The sequence below is a fragment of the Capricornis sumatraensis genome, chromosome 3, assembly GCF_032405125.1.
Source record: "Capricornis sumatraensis isolate serow.1 chromosome 3, serow.2, whole genome shotgun sequence".
Classification (NCBI taxonomy): Eukaryota; Metazoa; Chordata; class Mammalia; order Artiodactyla; family Bovidae; genus Capricornis; species Capricornis sumatraensis.
The window spans coordinates 106602363-106623873 of NC_091071.1; the positions used below are offsets into that span (position 1 = coordinate 106602363).

At 38.1% G+C, this 21511-nt stretch overlaps 1 protein-coding gene across 2 annotated transcripts in view; it reads right to left on the minus strand.

Annotated features, from left to right (window-relative positions):
- Positions 1-21511, minus strand: part of RAB3GAP1 (RAB3 GTPase activating protein catalytic subunit 1) — a 123111-nt gene that overhangs the window by 72762 nt on the left and 28838 nt on the right. For both annotated transcript variants that reach the window (XM_068967306.1, XM_068967307.1), the window contains exons 4-5: positions 3470-3602; positions 246-324 (exon numbers count right to left, since the gene is read on the minus strand). In XM_068967306.1, the coding sequence (XP_068823407.1) occupies positions 246-324; positions 3470-3602 (212 nt within the window). The remainder of the gene's footprint in view (positions 1-245; positions 325-3469; positions 3603-21511) is intronic.

Sequence of the window (21511 nt, forward strand, 5' to 3'; positions counted from 1 at the left end):
TGTGTGACTCCATTAGGAAAAGACGCTTAAACACTTGCACTTCCTCCAAACTCTGCCTCAGGCACTTCTCCCCTGTGCTGATTTTGCTTCGCATCTGTCACTGTAAGAAATCCTAGCAGTAAGAGCAACTATCAATACATGCTGAGTCCTGTGCGAATTCCCAGCAAATCATCTATCTTGTGGACAGTCTGGGGGCCTCCCTGACATACATTCTAAAAGTTATTTGTGTAAAAATGTATACTTACCATCTTACCAGGCAATGCGCTCTGGGAGGAAAGTCATTATTCATACACAGCAAATCTTGCATAGATTGTGGAATAACATCTACAGAAACATTTGATAATGAACAAGTGAGTACATTCATTCTAAGGCAAAATTTCATCATATAATTAAAAGATATCATTCTATAACACGTCTTGCTAGTCCATGTAGTTTTGCCATTGCTTAAGGATTTACATCTAGGGCTAAACTTAAACTTTGGAAGGACACTGATTTCTCTCTCTCACTCTCTCTTGTCTTAAAAAATGACAAACAAGCAAGCCAGTCTATTTTATATATATATATATATATAATTCCCATGTTTATAGTATTTTCCATTCTTCTAAATCATGACTCAAATAATTCTTCATTCCTTACTAGAAAGCCTTGGTTTTTTTTTGTTGTTGTTCTTGGCATGCCCTTGTCTTCACTTTTCTTCAAAATTTATTAAGTCTGTCAATTCTATATCACCTCCCATAGCTAGCCTTTGCTCATCTCTGGCCATCTTAAATATTCTTGTAAAACCACTAAGCTTTTTCTCCTTTATAGCCCATATATCTGGAAGTACTTGCATTACAATCCATAATAAGATACTAACATCAATGATCATTATTTATACTTGAAAATACACAATAAGTTCAAAGCATAAAAAAAGTTCATAAAAATACTTCCTTTTGCTATACAGCTATACTAGCTTAGCAAATTTATATTTTGTTAATCTGTAAAAGGAATAAATAGAATACTAATAACTTGATGCTCTACTTAACTAAAGCAATAAGCAACTCAAATATATCAGTACTCAAATCTTCTGACCTCTGATAATATAGTTTTAAATGTGTATCTCAAAATTAACTGAGCTGATGATTTGCTTCTAACTTCTACCATTAGTTACAGCTTCGATCACAACCAAATTAACACTGCCAAATACATACACATATGCAGCAATAATGCCTTACCAATCTTAAATTCATTCATTATCTCTCATCATTCCAGTCTCCTTTGTCTATCTCAGAAACACTGATTCTAAGCCTCCTTATTACAATAGCTTTTCCTTGATGTATGTTTTCTCTACAAATTAACAACACCCAAGATTTCTATACCTTGAAACAGTTTCCGTCATTAATCAGCAGCTACGTGTATTTCCCTCTTCCCCTTATTCCTAAAGTATACATACTCATATTCTGGTTTATTTTATTTTCTTGTATAATTGTCTTATACATGGTCAAATTATCTATCCTAGTTTATGAATCTAAATGCAGATGATATCTAATTGTTTTGTGAAAATAATATATACAACAGAAAAGGTAATATAATTTTATTCCTATGTAAGAAAAGGTACAAAATATTTCAGGCTTACACTTAGAAATGATAATCTGTTTTGACCATCAAAACTTGAACACTCATTGTGCATACTTATTTTCTGAGTGAAGGAAAAAGAGTATTTGACCAGATTCAAATTTCACACTTTTTAATACCTTGTTCACTCACTATTTTATACTAGCAGATCTCAGAAGAAAGATTTTGGATAATGTGACCTACTAACAACTATAAGCACCATCTAACATTGGGCCAGGTACTGAAACAGGTACTTTATTTCAATAGGAAATGCAAAATTTAATAAAATTAAAATATTAACTCAGAATTAGAAATTATTGTATTTCAAGTTAGTAATAAATTATGAGATTATTATATTTTAAAAAGACTATTTTAACATGTATTCTTCTCTTAAAATAACTGGCAATGTATGTGTGACAAATTGGGAGAGTATGACTGACATATATTCACTATCATGTGTAAAATAGCTAGTGGGAAGCTGCTATATAGCACAGGAAGCTCAGCTCCATGCTGTGATGGTCTAGGGGGTGGGATGGAGGTGGGGAGGAGGTTCAAGAGGGAAGGGATATATGTATACATGTAGTTGATTCACTTTGTTGTATGGCATAAACTAACACAATACTGTAAAGCAATTATACATCAATAAAAATATAAATAAAATGATTGATAATATAAATTAAAATTACCTTTGCAATTTTGTAGGGGGAAGAAATAAAACTCTCAGAATCCTTTATTAAGCTGCAAAGGATGTTTGCTAGCTTGAATACTAATTGCAATGCTTGTACAAGAGGCTGATAACATTAGTAATGATGAGATACACACTTATGTACAGTATCTTATTAAATCTTCCCACTTACCCTCCAGGTAGTATTACTTCATTTTACAAATGAGATCAGTCAAGCTTAGAAAAGTCAAGTAACCAGTAAGTAGAAAAACCAAAATTCTAATCCACTTGATCTGCCTCCAAAGCCTGGGGCATACACAAAGCCAACACTGACTAATCAATAAACAACTTTCAAAAATTCTTCAAAGCCCAGCTTAGTTACTTAATTCTCCATAACACCTTCTCTGATCTCTCTGGATTAAAATTGATCTTTTCTCCTCTGAACTCCAGTAAAACTTTGTGCTTTGGGATAGCATTTATCACTTTTTACCTCTTACTATTGTTACTTACCTATAGACTTTATCTCCCCTACTGAAATGTACATATTCTCAATTGGACTTTGCACAGAACCTAGCACATGTTTGGTTGGCCGTGTCCAACTCTTGTGACCCCATGGACTATAGCCCACTAGGCTACTCTCTGTCCATGGGATTCTCCAGGCAAGAATACTGGAAGGGTCTCCATTTCCTTCTCCAGGGGATCTTCCCAACCCAGGAATCTAACCTGGGTCTCCTGCACTGCAGGTAGTTGATTTACCTACTATGAGGGCTATGAGGGAAGCCATAGCACATGTTAAAGTGAGTGAGTGAAGTCACTCAGTCGTGTCCGACTCTTTGTGACCCCATGGACTGTAGCCTACCAGGCTCCTCCCTCCATGGGATTCTCCAGGCAAGAGTACTGGAGTGGATTGCCATTTCCTTCTCCAGGGAATCTTCCCAACCCAGGGATCGAACCCTGGTCTCCTGCATTCCAGCCAGATGCTTTAACCTCTGAGCCACCAGCACTCTACAAATAAATGATTTAACTAATTTAAAAATGAATGATGCTGTGATAATTACTCTGCAAAGATCGTACTCTATTTCAGGTGTGGTGAAACAACTGTGCATATGTAAAACATCTCCAGAGAATACTATTTAATTAAGTGAACTAAATTCATAATTCAAAGTTAAAATCACTCTTACAAGAGTTTAAAAATATGTAGTGAAAACTTACCTTCTAGTACTTCATCCCTTCCTTCTTTATCAGTGGATTCTTGTACAAGATAATGATGAGTGACTGAGAACTTGAAGTCCGCAAAGGAAATCTCATCTGATTTCTCTTCCCATGTCCCAGAAGTAAATATACCCTGTATTTCACAGGAAAACAAAAAAAAGAAAAAACATCCACCATAACATATTCAATAGTTACCATTAGTTTTTTAACCACAGATCTTTTTTCCCTTTTTCTGCCTCTCAATCTAAAAGCTTGATCCTATATTTATCCTCCCCAAAAGGGAAAAGGAAAAACACACAAGTGAATAAACCAAGGGGAAATTATTTATAAGTGATTTATCACAGTGGTCCTTTAAAAAGAAAATTTCCCTAGAAAATTAACTATCAAGTGACTAACAAAACTGTAATTTTTAAGTAATCAAGCAATTTTGGTAAGATGAGTCTCTATATAAAATAATGAATATATAGTAAATCCCATGCCTCTTCACATACCAAAAAAAAAAAAAAAAAACAAAACCCAACTCTCTCTACCAACAGCAGAATCTGAGTACCTTTTAACAGAAAATGGTTAAATTTCATAAATTTTAAAAATTAGAAAAAATACATGACAATAAAATATTGTAAAAATCTCAAATCTAATAACATCACTATGTAGTACACAGCATTGTTGGAGATCAGAAATTGCTTCAGAAAAAAGCAAATCTGTAAAATCAATTTAAGTGACATGACATCTGTAGCATTTATTTGCTTAACAGGTTCTGTGAGTTTCTTTATCGACCTCTGGCATTCAAATATTTTCATTTAAATATCAACTTGATTGGAAAGCATTTTAATTAAAAGTTTCAAATAGCCCCCTTACTTACATAATATAATCATAAAAAAGAATTTTTCCCACAAAGCTTCTAGTCTCCCATTGCTGTTCTTTCCACTGGAGAAGTCTATAGTCATTACAGCATAGCACCACCAAGAGGCAGAAATACCAACTCAGCAACTTCCAAGTACAGAGAGCCCCAAACTCTCTGAAGATACGAAAATGTGAGGAATGATTCTGTGAGTCACTGAGTTTTTAAAAGTGTTGTTTGGACTATACATATCATATAACATCCAGCAGTTTTATGTATTCTTGGAAAGGCATATAAAATTCTGAATCTTTGTGTCAGGAGAATGAGCACCACGTATCCTACATATCATAGAAAACTAACCAAACTGATCACATGGATCACAGCCTTGTCTAATTTAATGAAACTATGAGCCATGCCGTGTAGGGCCACCCAAGACGGATGGGTGATGGTGAAGAGTTCTGACAAAACGTGCTCCACTGGAGAAGGGAATGACAAACCATTTCAGTATTCTTGCCTTGAGAACCCATGACAGTACGGCAGAAAATGAAAAGGAAATAAAGAGCCTCTTGATGAAGGTGAGAGAGGAGAGTGAAAAAGTTGGCTTAAAGTTCAACATTCAAAAAACTAAGATGATGGCATCTGGTCCCATCACTTCATGGCAAATAGATAGGGAAACAATGGAAACAGTAACAGACTTGATTTTCTTGGGCTCCAAAATCACTGCAGATGTTAACTGCACCCATGAAATTAAAAGACGCATGCTCCTTCAAAGAAAAGCTATGACCAACCTAGACAGCGTATTAAAAAGCAGAGAATTACTTTGCCAACAGAGGTCCGTATAGTCAAAGCTATGGTTTTCCCAGTAGTCACGTATGGATGTGAGAGTTGGACTATAAAGAAAGCTGAGCGCCAAAGAATTGATGCTTTTGAACCGTGGTATTGAAGAAGACTCTTGAGAGTCCCTTGGACAGCTAGGAGATCCAGCCAGTCCATCCTAAAGGAAATCAATCCTGAATATTCATTGGAAGGACTGATGCTGAAGCTGAAACTCCAATACTCTGGCCACCTGATGGGAAGAGCCAACACATTAGAAAAGACCCTCATGCTGGTAAAGTCTAAAGGCAGGAGAAGGGGATGACAGAGAGTGAGATCATTGGATGGCATCACCGACTCAATGGACATGAGTTTGAACAAGCTCTAGCAGTTGGTGAAAGACAGGGAAGCCTGGTGTGCTACAGTCCATGGGGTCGCAAAGAATCAGACACAACTGAGTGACTGAACAATAACATGCTACATATCAAAATCTATGATTTTTTTCATATGTTAGGTTTCTTTAAACTGAGGTTAATCTATGTTAAATTAAGATACCTATAACCTAAACCAAAAGTCTCAAACTGCAATAAGCAATGATACACATAAGAACTTGGTTTGTTAGGATGAAAGTACACTATAAAGCAGTGAAATCTAAAACTAAGGTAGGGGGAGAATTCCAGAAAATGAAAGATAAGTTCCATTGCAAGCTTGCAAAAAAGCTGAAAAAAACTTTTTTTTAAATTGAAATGCACTTGGTTCAGTTATATATTCTTTTCCATACTCTATTCCATTATGGTTTATTACAGAATATTGAACACAGTTACCTGTGCTATACAATAGGACCTTGCTCTTTATCCATTCTATATATAATGGTTTGTATCTGCTAGTCCCAAACTCCCAATCCAACCCTCTTCTACCTCCCCTCCCCCTTGGCAACCACAAGTCTGTTTTCTATGCCTTTGAGACTGCTTCTGTTTCATATATAAGTTCATTTGTGCCATACTTTAGATTCCACATATGAGTGATATCATACAGTATTTGCCTTTCTCTGATTTGCTTCACCTAGTATGATAATCTCTAGATCCACCCATGTTGCTACAAATGACATTAGGAAATATTATTTTAAAATGAGACAAAAGTAGACTTGCCTGGTGGTCCAGTGGTTAAGACTTGGCATTTTCCACTGCAGGGGGCATATGTTCAATCCCTGATTAGGGAACTAAGAGCTTGCATGCCTCATACCACAGCCAAAACAATTTTTTGTATTAAATAATTTTAAAAGAAAATATATTTATTTAAAAAAAACCTAAGTTTTAGAAAATGATACAAAGAAACATCATTTGATCCTACTCCTGCATTCTAGGTACCACAACTGTCAACCTTACCAAACAGCTATCTCAAGGTGGATTTAGTTGTATTTGACATAGAGGACATCCAGATTCTGTATGCAGAACAAACTTAAGAAAATTTAGCTTGATTGAAAAATAACACTGCAACCTCCCTTCTTCAATTCCATTATGATAGTCACTTGTTAAGATTATATTTACTATTAGAACCAGAAAAGTCAACTTTCAGTTCAGAATTAATCTAATAATTCAAATACAACTTCTGATGGCCCTACTCAGACAATAAAAAGAAATAAGCACACAGACTGGAAAGAAACAAAACCATCTTCTTTCACCAATGGCCTGATTAGGTACATAATATGTCCAAACAAATCTTCAAAGTACTAAAACTAATGAATTTATGAAGTTGTGGAATTCAAGGTCAGTATACAAAAATCATCTGCATACATACACACACACACACACACACACACACACACACACACACACACACACGCACGCACCCAAGCAAACACTTGGGAAATTAGTATTTTTTTTTTTTACATATCACTCTTGTGAAGTGAAGTCGCTCAGTCTTGTCCGACTCTTCGCGATCCCATCGACTATATCCTACCAGGCTCCTCTGTCCATGGAATTTTCCAGGCAAGAGTACTGGAGTGGGTTGCCATTTCCTTCTCCAGGGGATCTTCCTGACACAGGGATTGAACCTGGGTTTCCCGCACTGCAGGCAAACACTTTAGCCATCAAAAAATTCAAGTATCAATGGCAGAGACTCAATGAAAGATGAACAAGAACTCTACCTAAAAATACCTCAAAGTACTGCTAAAAAGATATTAAAGACCAAAACAGAGATATCATGTACACAGACTGGAAAATACAATACCATTAAGATGTCAATACTCATCAAATTCAATCAAATCCTAATCAATATCCCAGCAGCCATTTTGTAAAGACTGACAAGCTGATTCTAAAACTGATATGAAAATCCAAAAACCTAGAGTAGCTAAAATAATTTTGGTGAAAAAGTATACTATCTGATTTTAAGATTTACCTTGCTACAGCACTTAAGACAGTATTCAATTTAGTTTAGTCGCTCAAGCATGTCCAACTCTTTGTGATCCCTTGAACTGCAGCATACCAGGCCTCCATGTCCATCACCAGCTCCCAGAGTTCACTCAAACTAATGTTCATCGAGTCAGTGATGCCATCCACCCATCGCATCCTCTGTTGTCCTCTTCTCCCCCTGCCCCCAATCCCTCCCAGCATCAGGCTCTTTTCCAATGAGTCAACTCTTCATATGAGGTGGCCAAAGTACTGGAGTTTCAGCTTTAGCATCAAGCCTTCCAATGAACACCCAGGCCTGATCTCCTTTAGGGTGGACTGGTTGGACCTCCTTGCAGTCCAAGGGACTCTCAAGAGTCTTCTCCAACACCATAATTCAAAAGCATCAATTCTTCAGCTCTCAGCTTTCTTCACAGTCCAACTCTCACATCCATACATGACTACTGGAAAAACCACAGCCTTGACTAGATGGACCTTTGTTGGCAAAGTAATGTCTCTGCTTTTTAATACACTGTCTAGGTTGGTCAAAACTTTCCTTCCAAGGAGTAAGTGTCTTTTAATTTCATGGCTTCAGTCACCATCTGCAGTGATTTTGGAGCCCCAAAAAATAAAGTCTGACACTGTTTCCACTGTTTCCCCATCTATTTCCCATGAAGTGATGGGACCAGATGCCACGATCTTACTTTTCTAAATGTTGAGCTTTAAGCCAACTTTTTCACTCTCCTCTTTCACTTTCATCAAGAGGCTTTTGAGTTCCTCTTCACTTTCTGCCATAAGGGTGGTGTCATCTGCATATCTGAGGTTATTGATATTTCTCCCAGCAATCTTGATTCCAGCTTGTGCTTCTTCCAGCCAAGCGTTTCTCATGATGTACTCTGCAGAGAAGTTAAATAAGCAGGGTGACAATATACAGCCTTGACGTACTCCTTTTCCTATTTGGAACCAGTCTGTTGTTCCATGTCCAGTTCTAACTCTTGCTTCCTGACCTGCATACAGGTTTCTCAAGAGGCAGGTCAGGTGGTCTGGTATTCCCATCTCCTTCAGAATTTTCCACAGTTTCTAGTGATCCATGCAGTCAAAGCCTCATTAAGCAGAAATAGATGTTTTTCTGGAACTCTCTTGCTTTTTCAATGATCTAGCAGATGTTGGCAATTTGATCTCTGGTTCCTCTGCCTTTTCTAAAATCTGGAAGTTCATGGTTCATTTATTGCTGAAGCCTGGCTTGGAGAATTTTGAGCATTACTTCACTAAGGTGTGAGATGAGTGCAATTGTGCAGTAGTTTGAGCATTCTTTGGCATTGCTTTTCTTTGGGATTAGAATGAAAACTGACCTTTTCCAGTCCTGTGGCCACTGCTGCGGTTTCCAAATTTGCTGGCATACTGACTGCAGCATTTCACAGCATCATCTTTCAGGATTTGAAATAGCTCAACTGTTCCATCACCTCCACTAGCTTTGTTCGTAGTGATGCTTCCTAAGGCCCACTTGACTTCACATTCCCGGATGTCTGGCTCTAGGTGAGTGATCACACCATCATGATTATCTGGGTCGTGAAGCTCTTTTTTGTATAGTTCTTCTGTGTATTCTTGCCACCTCTTCTTAATATCTTCTGCTTCTGTTAGGTCCCTACCATTTCTGTCCTTTATGGAGCCCATCTTTTATGAAATTTTCCCTTGGTATCTGTAATTTTCTTGAAGAGATCTCTAGTCTTTCCCATTCTGTTGTTTTCCTCTATTTCTTTGCACTGATCACTGAGGGATGCTTTCTTATCTCTCCTTGTTATTCTTTGGAATTCTGCATTCAGACGCTTATATCTTTCCTTTTCTCCTTTGGTTTTAGTACTGGCATAAAGACAAATAGACCAATGAAACATAACAGATTATCCAGAAATATATTCACACTCATACATCATTTAACAACAAGGGAACCACTACAATTCAGGTAGGGAAAGGATGGTCTTTTTCAACAAATGAGTCTGAAATAATTAGATATTTATATGAAAGAGAACACAACCTTTGTGTTGTTAAGGAATATCTTCACAACCTTGCAATAGGCAAAGATTCATTTGACAGGACACAAAGGTTACTAAACAATAAGATCAAAACTGAAGAAATAAACTTCACTAAAATCAACATGCTTATCAAAAGACACAATTAAGGAAATGATTAGGGAAGTCAGGAGCTAGTGGAAAGGCTGAAAATACTTTATCTGACAAGAGTCACAACCAGGATATATGAGGATAATTTTTAAAACTAAACAATCCAATTTTTTAAAATGAGCAAAATACTTGACAGGCACTTCCTAAAAGAAGCTATGAATGACTAATAGTTAACTGTGATGAATTATGAGATTATACTGAATATCAGCAGTCATCAGTAAACTGAAAATTAAGACTACAATGAGATACCACTTCATACCCAATAGGATGACTAAAAATGAAAATCTGACAATGTGAATTTTCAGAAGGTACAGCAACTTGAAATTTCACACTGCTAAGAATATGGTACAACCTTGTACTTTAGAATAGTCTGACAGTTTCTAAAAAACTGAACACAAGACCCAGCAATTCTGCTCCTGAGAACATAATCAAGAAAAAAATCAAAGTATAAGTTTACCAAATCATCCCCAGCAGCTTTTTAGTATTAAAAAAGGAGATAATTTAAATGTCTATTAATAAGAGAAAGAATAAACATACTGCGGTACAATCATAGAAAGAATGGCATGTGCAATATGGACAAATTTTAAAAACATGTTGAGCAAAAAGTCAGATATAAGAAATGCATAGTGTATGATTTCACATAATGAAACTCAAGAATGGATATAACTAATATATAGTGAAAAAAATAAGAATTTATGAGGGCTTCCCTGGTGGCTCAGTAGTAAAGAATCTGCCTGCCAATGCAAGAGACACAGGTTCAATCCCTGGTTGCTCCACACGCATTGGAGCAACTAAGTCCGTGTGCCACAACTACTGAGTTTGTGCTCTAGAGCCCAGAGCCACAACTACTGAGCCCATCTGTAACAAGAGAAACCACTGAAATGACAAATCCAAGTATTGCAACTAGAGAGTAGCCCCACTCGCCACAACTAGAGAAAAGTCCATGCAGCAACAAAGACCCAGCACAGCCAAAACTAAAAAAATTACATTAAAAAAAATAACAACTATGGCTGCTTCTGGGATTAATGAAAGAGAAAAACAAGGAATATTTCTGGGAAGATGAAAATGTTCTATATTTTAGTTTAGATGGCAGTAACATGGGAAGATACATTTGTGAAGATAAACTGTAAACTTGAGTTTGGTACATTTTACTGTGAGTAAACTATTACTCAACAAAGAAAAAATATCATGAGGATAATCCTTTACAAAGAGATGAGATATGAGGCAATATTAAAAGTTCTGAGGAAAAGGTGGCAGATAGAGGAAGATGTTCTTTTCCCAAAAGAAAATCGCAATTACATAAGAACAACATGTACTAAACATCAGCTTAACGTGGGCCCAATAATCCTTTCCACTAATCTTTCAACTTACTCAATAAATTTTAGATAAGAAATACTCTCTGCCAGAACTTTGGAGGGCCTTCTCTGTAGTTGAAAGTGAAAGTGTTACTCATTTAAAGTCACTCAGTCATGTCGCACTCTTTACAACCTCATGGACTAAACAGTCCATGGAATTCTCCAGGCCAGAAAACTGGAGTGGGTAGCCATTTTCTTCTCCAGGGGAATCTTCCAAGGAATTGCACCGAGGTCTCCTGCATTGCAGGCAGATTATTTACCAGCTGACTTACCATGGAAGCCCTGTTAGTTATTCAGTCGTGCCCAACTCTTTGCAATCCCATCAACCGCAGCCCACGAGGCTCCTCTGTCCAATTCAGTTCAGTTGTTCAGTTGTGTCCGACTCTTTGTGAGCCCTTGAATAGCAGCATGCCAGGCCACCCTGTCCATCACCAACTCCTGGAGTTCACCCAAACTCATGTCCATCGAGTTGGTGATGCCATCCAGCCATCTCATCCTCTGTCGTCCCCTTCTCCTCCTGCCCCCAATCCCTCCCAGCATCAGGGTCTTTTCTAATGAGTTAACTCTTCACATGAGGTGGCCAAAGTGCTGGAGTTTCAGCTTCAGCATCAGTCCTTCCAATGAACACCCAGGACTGGTCTCCTTTAGGACGGACTGGTTGGATCTCCTTGCAGTCTGAGGGACTTTCAAGAGTCTTCTCCAACACTACAGTTCAAAAGCATCAATTCTTTGGCACTCAGCTTTCTTCACAGTCCAACTCTCACATCCATACATGACCACTGGAAAAACCATAGCCTTGACTAGATGGACCTTTGTTGGCAAAGTAACGTCTCTACTTTTGAATATGCTATCTAGGTTGGTCATAACTTTCCTTCCAAGGAGTAAGCGTATTTAATTTCATGACTGCAATCACCATCTGCAGTGATTTTGGAGCCCCCAAAAATAAAGTCTGACACTGTTTCCCCATCTATTTGGCATGAAGTGATGGGACCAGATGCCATGATCTTCATTTTCTAAATGTTGAGCTTTAAGCCAACTTTTTCACTTTCCTCTTTCACTTTCATCAAAAGGCTTTTGAGTTCCTCTTCACTTTCTGACATAAGGGTGGTGTCATCTGCATATCTGAAGTTATTGATATTTCTCCCAGCAATCTTGATTCCAGCTTGTGCTTCTTCCAGCCCAGCGTTTCTCATGATGTACTCTGCAGAGAAGTTAAATAAGCAGGGTGACAATATACAGCCTTGATGTACTCCTTTTCCTATTTGGAACCAGTCTGTTGTTCCATGTCCAGTTCTAACTGTTGCTTCCTGACCTGCATACAGATTTCTCAAGAGGCAGGTCAGGTGGTCTGGTATTCCCATCTCTTTCAGAATTTTCCACAGTTTATTGTGATCCACACAGTCAAAGGCCTTGGCATAGTCAAGAAAGCAGAAATAGATGTTTTTCTGGAACTCTCTTGCTTTTTCCATGACCCAGCAGATGTTGGCAATTTGACCTCTGGTTCCTCTGCCTTTTCTAAAACCAGCTTGAACATCAGGAAGTTCACAGTTCATGTACTGCTGAAGCCTGGCTTGGAGAATTTTGAGCATTACTTTACTAGTGTGTGAGATGAATGCAATTGTGCGGTAGTTTGAGCATTCTTTAGCATCGCCTTTCTTTGGGATTGGAATGAAAACTGACCTTTTCCAGTCCTGTGGCCACTGCTGAGTTTTCCAAATTTGCTGGCATATTGAGTGCAGCACTTTCACAGCATCATCTTTCAGGATTTGAAATAGCTCAACTAGAATTCAATCACCTCCACTAGCTTTGTTCGTAGTGATGCTTCCTAAGGCCCACTTGAGTTTACATTCCAGGATGTCTGGCGCTAAATGAGTGATCACACCATGGTGATTATCTGGTTCCTGAAGATCTTTTTTGAACAGTTCTGTGTATTCTTGCCACCTCTTCTTAATATCTTCTGCTTCTGTTAGGTCCCTACCATTTCTGTCCTTTATTGAGCCTATCTTTGCATGAAATGTTCCCTTGATATCTCCAATATTCTTGAAGAGATCGCTAGCCTTTCCCATTCTATTGTTCTCCTCTATTTCTTTGCATTGATCGCTGAGTAAGGCTTTCTTATCTCTCCTTGCTATTCTTTGGAACTCTGCATTCAAATGGGAATATCTTTCTTTTTCTCCTTTGCTTTTCACTTTTCTTCTCTTCACAGCTGTTTGTAAGGCCTCCTTAGGCAGCCATTTTGCTTTTTTGCATTTCTTTTCCATGGGGATAGTCTTGATCCCTGTCTCCTGTACAATGTCACAAACCTCCATCCATAGTTCATCAGGCAGTCTATTAGATCTAGACCCTTAAATCTATTTCTCACTGCCACTGTATAATCATAAGGGATTTGATTTAGGTCATACCTGAATGGTCTAGTGGTTTTCCCTACTTTCTTCAATTTAAGTCTAAATTTGACAATAAGGAGTTCATGATCTGAGCTACAGTCAGCTCCTGGTCTTATTTTTGCTGACTGTATAGAGCTTCTCCATCTTTGGCTGCAAAGAATATAATCAATCTGATTTCAGTGTTGACCATCTGGTGATGCCCATGTGTAGAGTCGCTTGTGTTGTCCGAAGAGGGTGTTTGCTATGGCATGTACTTACACTGTTAGAAATACAAAGCCCACACATATGATCCCACCCTTTTACAGTTTTATCTTCCAGAGTTCATTTCCATTTACCCATGTTACAATGCCTAACAACTTGTATTGCCCCAGAAATATGCTTTATCTTTGATATCTATGCATGGTTTATTTATCCTGCTCTTCTCTATTTTCTCTTGGCATACCTTTCATATATTCATTTTTCAAAACTCATTCTAAATGTTATTTCCTATAGGAAATCTGCTTTATCTCCATGAAAGGTAAAGATTCTCAGTGTTTTGTTCAAATCACTAGAATGGCATCTTATTCAGTCACTTATATATCTACTTCTCAATTAGACTGTGAAGAACAAAGACTACAGCCTATTCTTTGCAGCTCAGAACCTGAAAGTGACTACATGCTTAATAAGTATCTTAGAAATTATCTTTCAACAGTCAGAAAAACATATTTTCCAAATATACTATAAATATTTCAGTAACTATACAGAATATATAGATTGAGATATAGTCTAACACCCTGAAATAGCACACAACCCAATCCTCAAGGTATTCTCTCTGACTTGAATTGACGTACATGACAGTCATGTTGAGTTCTTAGTGAAATTAATTTCCTCACTGTACAAATTAACACAGATGGGTAAGCTCACTGCCTTCCGGGATTAAGAGATTTTCTGTAACACCTAACATAAGTCATTTTTAAGATTTAGTGGTTACCAGAATTAAATTTCATATCATAAACAACCCAACATTAAACATATAATGTTTCATTTTAAAACTAAAATTCTATCTAAATTATTGTTTAACCAATTATTGAAAATTTTTTTCCTTCTACTGACAAAAATGACATATTATTGAAAAGGAGGAAAATATAGTAAAGCATAAAATATAGTGGGTGGTTTTCCATTTCATTTTTTGAGGAGCACAGAGCTATGGTTCTGAACCTAATAGACTTTATAATCACCCACAAAGCTTTTAAAAAGTGTACTAATAACTAGACTCCACAACAGAGCAATTAAATCAGAATCTCTGAGGTTGTGTCTCTCTGAACACTAACATTTTTCAAAAACTCCAAGTGATTCTAAAGTGCAACCCAAGTAAACAAAATCTCAGTACAGAGGAAAAATGAATGTTTTCTTGCACTGATGGAAGAAATCCTTTTGAATGTTTGCAGTATTGAAATATAAATACTAAAACACCATCTATTTGGGGACAACTGAAGAACCACATACAAAATTTTTAAAAAAAATGAAGGTGGAACCTTTCCGTATGCTAGGCATGAAAATTAATTCAAAATGGATCTTACATTTAAATGTAGGAGCAAGAACTACAGATACCATCAAGAAAATAAAGACAACCCATGATACATGCTGCAACATGGAAAATGGGAAAAAAATGAGTGAATTAGATATCTCGTAACAGACTTATATCCAGAATATATAAAGAACACTTACAAATGCATAATAAAAAGAAAAATAATTCAATTTATAAATGGACAAAGAATTGGAGAAGATATTTCTCTAAAGAAGATATACAAATGGCCAATAAGAACATGCGAAAATGTTCTGTATGAATGGCCATTAGGAAAATGCAAATCAAAGTCACAATGAGACATCACTTCATAAACACCAGGATGGCTATTATTTAAAACATAGAAACAATGGAGGAGATCAACTGGTGGAGTATAGGATACTACTGAGCTCACCTTCCCGCAGAACACAGCAACGTGCGGAGCAATTCATACTGTAAACAAATTGAAGAATGACAGAAAGACTCTTCTACAACAACAACTATGAGAAAAGATCCACAAGAAGTCAGGTAGAAAGTAAGCAAAAGCTATCAGGACCTGCAGCGCTAGGAGGGGACACAGAAGAGGAGGGGGATATCTCAGGCTCAGAGATTGTCTCAGAGAAATGAGTGGTCCAAGTCACATACGCATTGTACAACAACAGGAATCCATCTCCTTAGCTGGTCTGAAAATTAGCAGAACTTATAGGAGAGGTAGAAGAAAGCAAAACTTTGTTACTGAAGAATGCACACACATGCTTGCTTACTCCCGAGAACAAGAACTAGGAAGAAGAGAGAAACTTCCTTAGTTTCTGGCTGGTTTCCCATCACACTAAAGTGTGGGCACCATGGCCTACACCAAGTGCCTGCTCTAGCACCTCTGGCAATAATGCCACTACCCATGAGAGAAAGGCTGTTGCAACCAAGGAGAGTGTGCATTTAGGAGGAATGTAGCCAAAGGGTGGCCATGCTAACACTCAGAGAGGCAACAGTTACAGAACTGTCCAGAGCTCTAACTGGTGTGTGCTGGGACCAATTCAGGACAAAACCCAGCACACATTAAGAGCCTGCTCTGTCCTCAACTGCTCCAGCACAGTTCCCCTCCAGGGCAAAGGTATCATTGCCAAGAGTGGGGAGTGCACACACTTAAAGGGAAACAAAACCTGCTCGAACTGACCCTCAAGTCTTCTGCTAATGCACCCTGGGGCCCACCCCCACAGGGCTAAAACAGCCACCAGTCATAGAATCTCCAGCTTCTAGCCCCTCTATCTCCAGCCCCACCTCCCACCAGGTGATAGCTGATAGCTATCATGACCCACGATCATTTCACATCCAGCTCTCCCACCAAAACCACCAGGCACACACAAACTGCTAACAATGCTCCCACACAAGGACACTCCTTCAAGACCATGATAGGTAACTTTAACCTAAATTCATAGAGACAGAGAAAGTTAATCAAAATGAGAAGATATTTGTTTCAAACAAAAGAACAGGGGGAAAAAACCTGAAAAGACAACTACTAAAACATAATTTATCAGATAAAGAGTTCAAATCATTAGTAATTAAGAGTGCTAACTGAACTTGAAAATAGATGAACACAGTGAGAATATTAACAATGAACTAGAAAACAAGTAAGAATCAGGCGGACCTGAAGACTGCAATAACTAAAATGAAAAACACACTAGAAAGAATTAACAGAACACTGCCTGATGAACTATGGACAGAGGTTCATGACATTGTATAGGAGACAGGGATCAAGACCATCCCCAAGAATAAGAAATGCAAAAAAGAAAAATGGCTGTTTAAGGAGGCCTTACAAATAGCTGTGAAAAGAGAGAAGCGAAAAGCAAAAGAGAAAAGGAAAGATAGACTCATTTGAATGCAGAGGTTCAAATATTAGTAAGGAAAGATAAGAAAGCCTTACTCAGTGATCAATGCAAAGAAATAGAGGAAAACAATGGAATGGGAAAGACTAGAGACTTCTTCAAGAAAATTAGAGACAGCAAGGGAACATTTCATGCAAAGATAGGCTCAATAAAGGACAGAAATGGTAGGGACCTAACAGAAGCAGAAGATATTAAGAAGAGGTAGCAAGAATACACAGAAGAACTGTACAAAAAAGATCTTCACGACCCAGATTATCATGATGGTGTGATCACTCACACTCACCTAGAGCCAGACATCCTGGAATGTGAAGTCAAGTGGGCCTTAGAAAGCATCACTACGAACAAAGCTAGTGGAGGTGATAGAATTCCAGCTGAGCTATTTCAAATCCTGAAAGATGATGCTGTGAAAGTGCTGCACTCAATATGCCAGCAAACTTGGAAAACTCAGCAGGGGCCACAGGACTGGAAAAGGTCAGTTTTCATTCCAATCCCAAAGAAAGGCGACGCCAAAGAATGATCAAACTACCGCACAATTGCACTCATCTCACACACTAGTAAAGTAATGTTCAAAATTCTCCAAGCCAGGCTTCAGCAATACGTGAACCATTAACTTCCTGATGTTCAAGCTGGTTTTAGAAAAGGCAGAGGAACCAGAGATCAAATTGCCAACATCCGCTGGATCATGGAAAAAGCAAGAGAGTTCCAGAAAACATCTATTTCTGCTTTCTTGACTATGCCAAGGCCTTTGACTGTGTGGATCACATAAACTGTGGAAAATTCTGAAAGAGATGGGAATACCAGACCACCTGACCTGCCTCTTGAGAAATTTGTATGCAAGTCAGGAAGCAACAGTTAGAACTGGACATGGAACAACAGACTGGTTCCAAATAGGAAAAGGAGTACATCAAGGCTGTATATTGTCACCCTGCTTATTTAACTTCTATGCAGAGTACATCATCAGAAACACTTGGCTGGAAGAAGCACAAGCTGGAATCAAGATTGCTGGGAGAAATATCAATAACTTCAGATATGCAGATGACACCACCCTTATGGCAGAAAGTGAAGAAGAACTAAGGAGGCTTTTGATGAAAGTGAAAAAGGAGAGTGAAAAAGTTGGCTTAAAGCTCAACATTCAGAAAATGAAGATCATGGCATATGGTCCTATCACTTCATGGCAAACAGATGGGGAAACAGTGGAAACAAGTGACAGACTTTATTTTGGGTAGCTCCAAAATCACTGCAGATGGTGATTGCAGGCATGAAAGTAAAAGATGCTTGCTCCTTTGAGAAAAGTTATGACCAACCTAGACAGCATATTAAAGAGCAGAGATATTACTTTGTCAACAAAGGTCTGTCAAGTCAAGGCTATGGTTTTTCCAGTGGTCATGTATGGATGTGAGAGTTGGACTATAAAGAAAGCTGAGCGCCAAAGAATTGATGCTTTTGAACTGTGGTGTTGGAGAAGACTCTTGAAGAGTCCCTTGGACTGGAAGGAGGTCCAACCAGTCCATCCTAAAGGAGACCAGTCCTGGATGTTCACTGGAAGGACTGTTGTTGAAGCTGAAATCCAATACTTTGGCCAACTGATGTGAAGGGCTGACTCATTGGAAAAGACCCTGATGCTGGGAAAGATTGAGGGTAGGAGAAGGGGATGACAGAGGATGAGATGGCTGGATGGCATCACCGACTCAATGGAATGGGTTTGGGTAGACTCTGGCAGTTGGTGATGGATAGGGCGGCCTGGCGTGCTGCCGTTCATGGGGTCGCAAAGCGTCTGACATGATGAGCGACTGCACTGAACTGAACTGAGGTAATACAAAATAATACCTAAGTGATCTGGAAGACAGAATAATGGAAAATATACAATCAGAACAGCAAAAAGAAAAACATTTTAAAAATGAGAAAAATTTAAGGGACCTTTGGTACATCAAGCATATTAACATCCACATTATAGCGGTCCCTGAAGAAGGAGAGAGAAAGAAGTAAAAAATGTATTATATTTTATCAAATTATGATTTTGACTGAAAACTTGCCAAAGTAGAAGAAGGAAATATACATTCAAGTATAGGAAGCACAGAAAGTTCCAAACAAAATGAACCCAAAGAGACCCACAAGAAGACATATCATAATTAAAATGGCAAAAGTAAAAGAGATTCTAAAGGCAGCAAGAGAAAAACAGTCACATATAAAGGAAATCCCAAAGGCTATCAGCTGATTTTTCTATAGAAACTTTTCAGGCCAGAAGGGAGCAGTGTGAAAACTTCAACCTTGGATACTCTACTCAGCAAGGTTATCATTCAGAATTGAAGAAGGAATAAAAAAACTTCTCTGACAAGCAAAAACTAAAAGAGTTCATCAATACTAAACCAACCAAACAAGAAGTGTTAAAGGGTCCTGTAAACGGAAAAGAAAAGGCTACAAAATGAAGTAAGAATTTACAGGAAAGGAAAAACCCCACTCATAAAGGCTCATAGTTTAAATGGATCTACCACTTGAACTAGTATGAAAATTAAAAGATAAAAAAACATAAAATCAACTATAACTACATGAAACAATTAAGGAATAAATCAAAGTGTCAGTCGCTGAGTTGTGTCAGACTCTTTGCAACCCCATGGACAGCAGTCTTCCAGGCTCCTCTGTCCATGGGATTCTCCAGGCAAGAATACTGGAGTGGGTTGCCATGCCGTCTTCCAGGGGATCTTCCTGACCCAAGGATTTAATCTGGGTTTCCTGTATTGCAGGCAGATTCTTTACCAACTGAGCCACCAGGGAAGGGATAAATATGAAATTGTAAAATGTAATTTCAAAAAACATTAAACGTCAGGAAGGGGAATAAAAAAAAATGTAGATCTTTTAAGATGAGTTTGAACTAAAATGACTATCGGTTTAAAACAAGTAGGAATAGTTAGAGGTCAAAATACATGACCCACTCGGTCGCCACAAATCAAAACCCTAAAACAGACAAACTAGAGAGAAACGAACCCAAGCATACCACTAAAGAAAATCATCAAATCACAAGGGAAGAAAATAAAAGAAAAGAATGGAGACTTATCCCCACCCCACCCCCCCACACACACACAATGAAAACAGGTAACAAAATAAGTACTTACTTTTCAATAACCACTTTAAACACCAATGGACTAACTATTCTAATTAAAAGACATAACACAGCTTATAGGATTAAAAAAAAAAAAAGACCTATCTAAACACTAAATTCAAGGAACTCACCTCAAAGCTAAAACAGACTAAGAGGAGATGGAACAGTTATCTCATGCAAATGGTAATGACAAGAAAGGTAGGGAACAATATTCATATTAGACACAGTTGACTTAAAGTCTACAACAAAAGAAAAAGGGGCATTATATAATAAAGAAATTGATACAAGGGAGAACATAACATTTATTATTGTATGCACACCTAATACAGTTGCACCTAAATATATAGAGCAAATATTAACAGACATAAAAGGAAAAACTGACAATAACACAGTACTAGTACTCTTGCCTGGAAAATCCCATGGATGGAGGAGACTAGTGGGCTGCAGTCCATGGGGTCACTAATAGTCGGACACGACTGAGTGACTTCACTTTGACTTTTCACTTCCATGCACTGGAGAAGGAAATGGCAACCCACTCCAGTATTCTTGCCTGGAGAATCCCAGGGATGGGGGAGCCTGGTGGGCTGCCGTCTATGGGGTAGTACAGAGTCGGACACGACTAAAGCGACTTAGCAGCAGCAGCAGCAGTAGGGGAGTTTAACACCACATATAACTTGAGAGATGATCCAATGAGGAAATAGTCATCTTAAATGACATGTTATGCCAGTCAGGCTTAATAGAGATGTGTAGAACATCCCATCCAAAACATTTTTTTCAAGTGAACATGAAATGGTCTCCAGGATAGATCACAAGCTAGGCCACAAAACAAGTCTCAACAAATTTAAGAGGCTAGAAATAATAAGTATTTTTTCCAGCCATGTCAGTATGATATTAGATATCAATTACAGGAAAGAAAATGGGAAAAACACAAACACATGGAGACTGAACAAAATGGTATTAAAAAAAAAAGTCAGTGGGTCAAGATTTCCTTAGTGGTCCAGTGACTAAGACTACACGCTCCCAATGCAGGGAGTCCAGTTCAATTCCCAGTTGGGGAGCTAGATCCCACACCTGCAACTAAAAGTGTTTGCATGCCGCCAACTAAACGAGTTTGCAAGCCACAGCCAAATCTGGTGAAAGTGAAGTGTTAATTGCTCAGGCATGCCCAACTCTTTGTGACCCCTTAGATTGTAGCCCACCAGGCTCTTCTGTCTATGGAACTCTCCAGGAAAGAATACTAGAGGGGGTTGCCATTTTCTCATCCAGGGGATCTTCCCAACCCAGGGATGGAACACAAGTCTCCTGCACTGCAGGCAGATTCTAAACATCTGGTGCAGCCACATGTATAATTTTTTTTAAGTTCATAAAAAAACAGGCCAGTGAAAAATATCAAAGAAGAGATAAGAAAATACCTCAAGATATGTGAAAATCAAAATACAAATTTCCAAAATCTATGGGATGCAGCAAAAGCAGTCCTAAGAGGGAAGCTGGTAACAATACAAGCCTTCCTCAAGGAATAAGAGAAACCTTAAACAACCTAGCTTACCATCTAAAGGATTTAA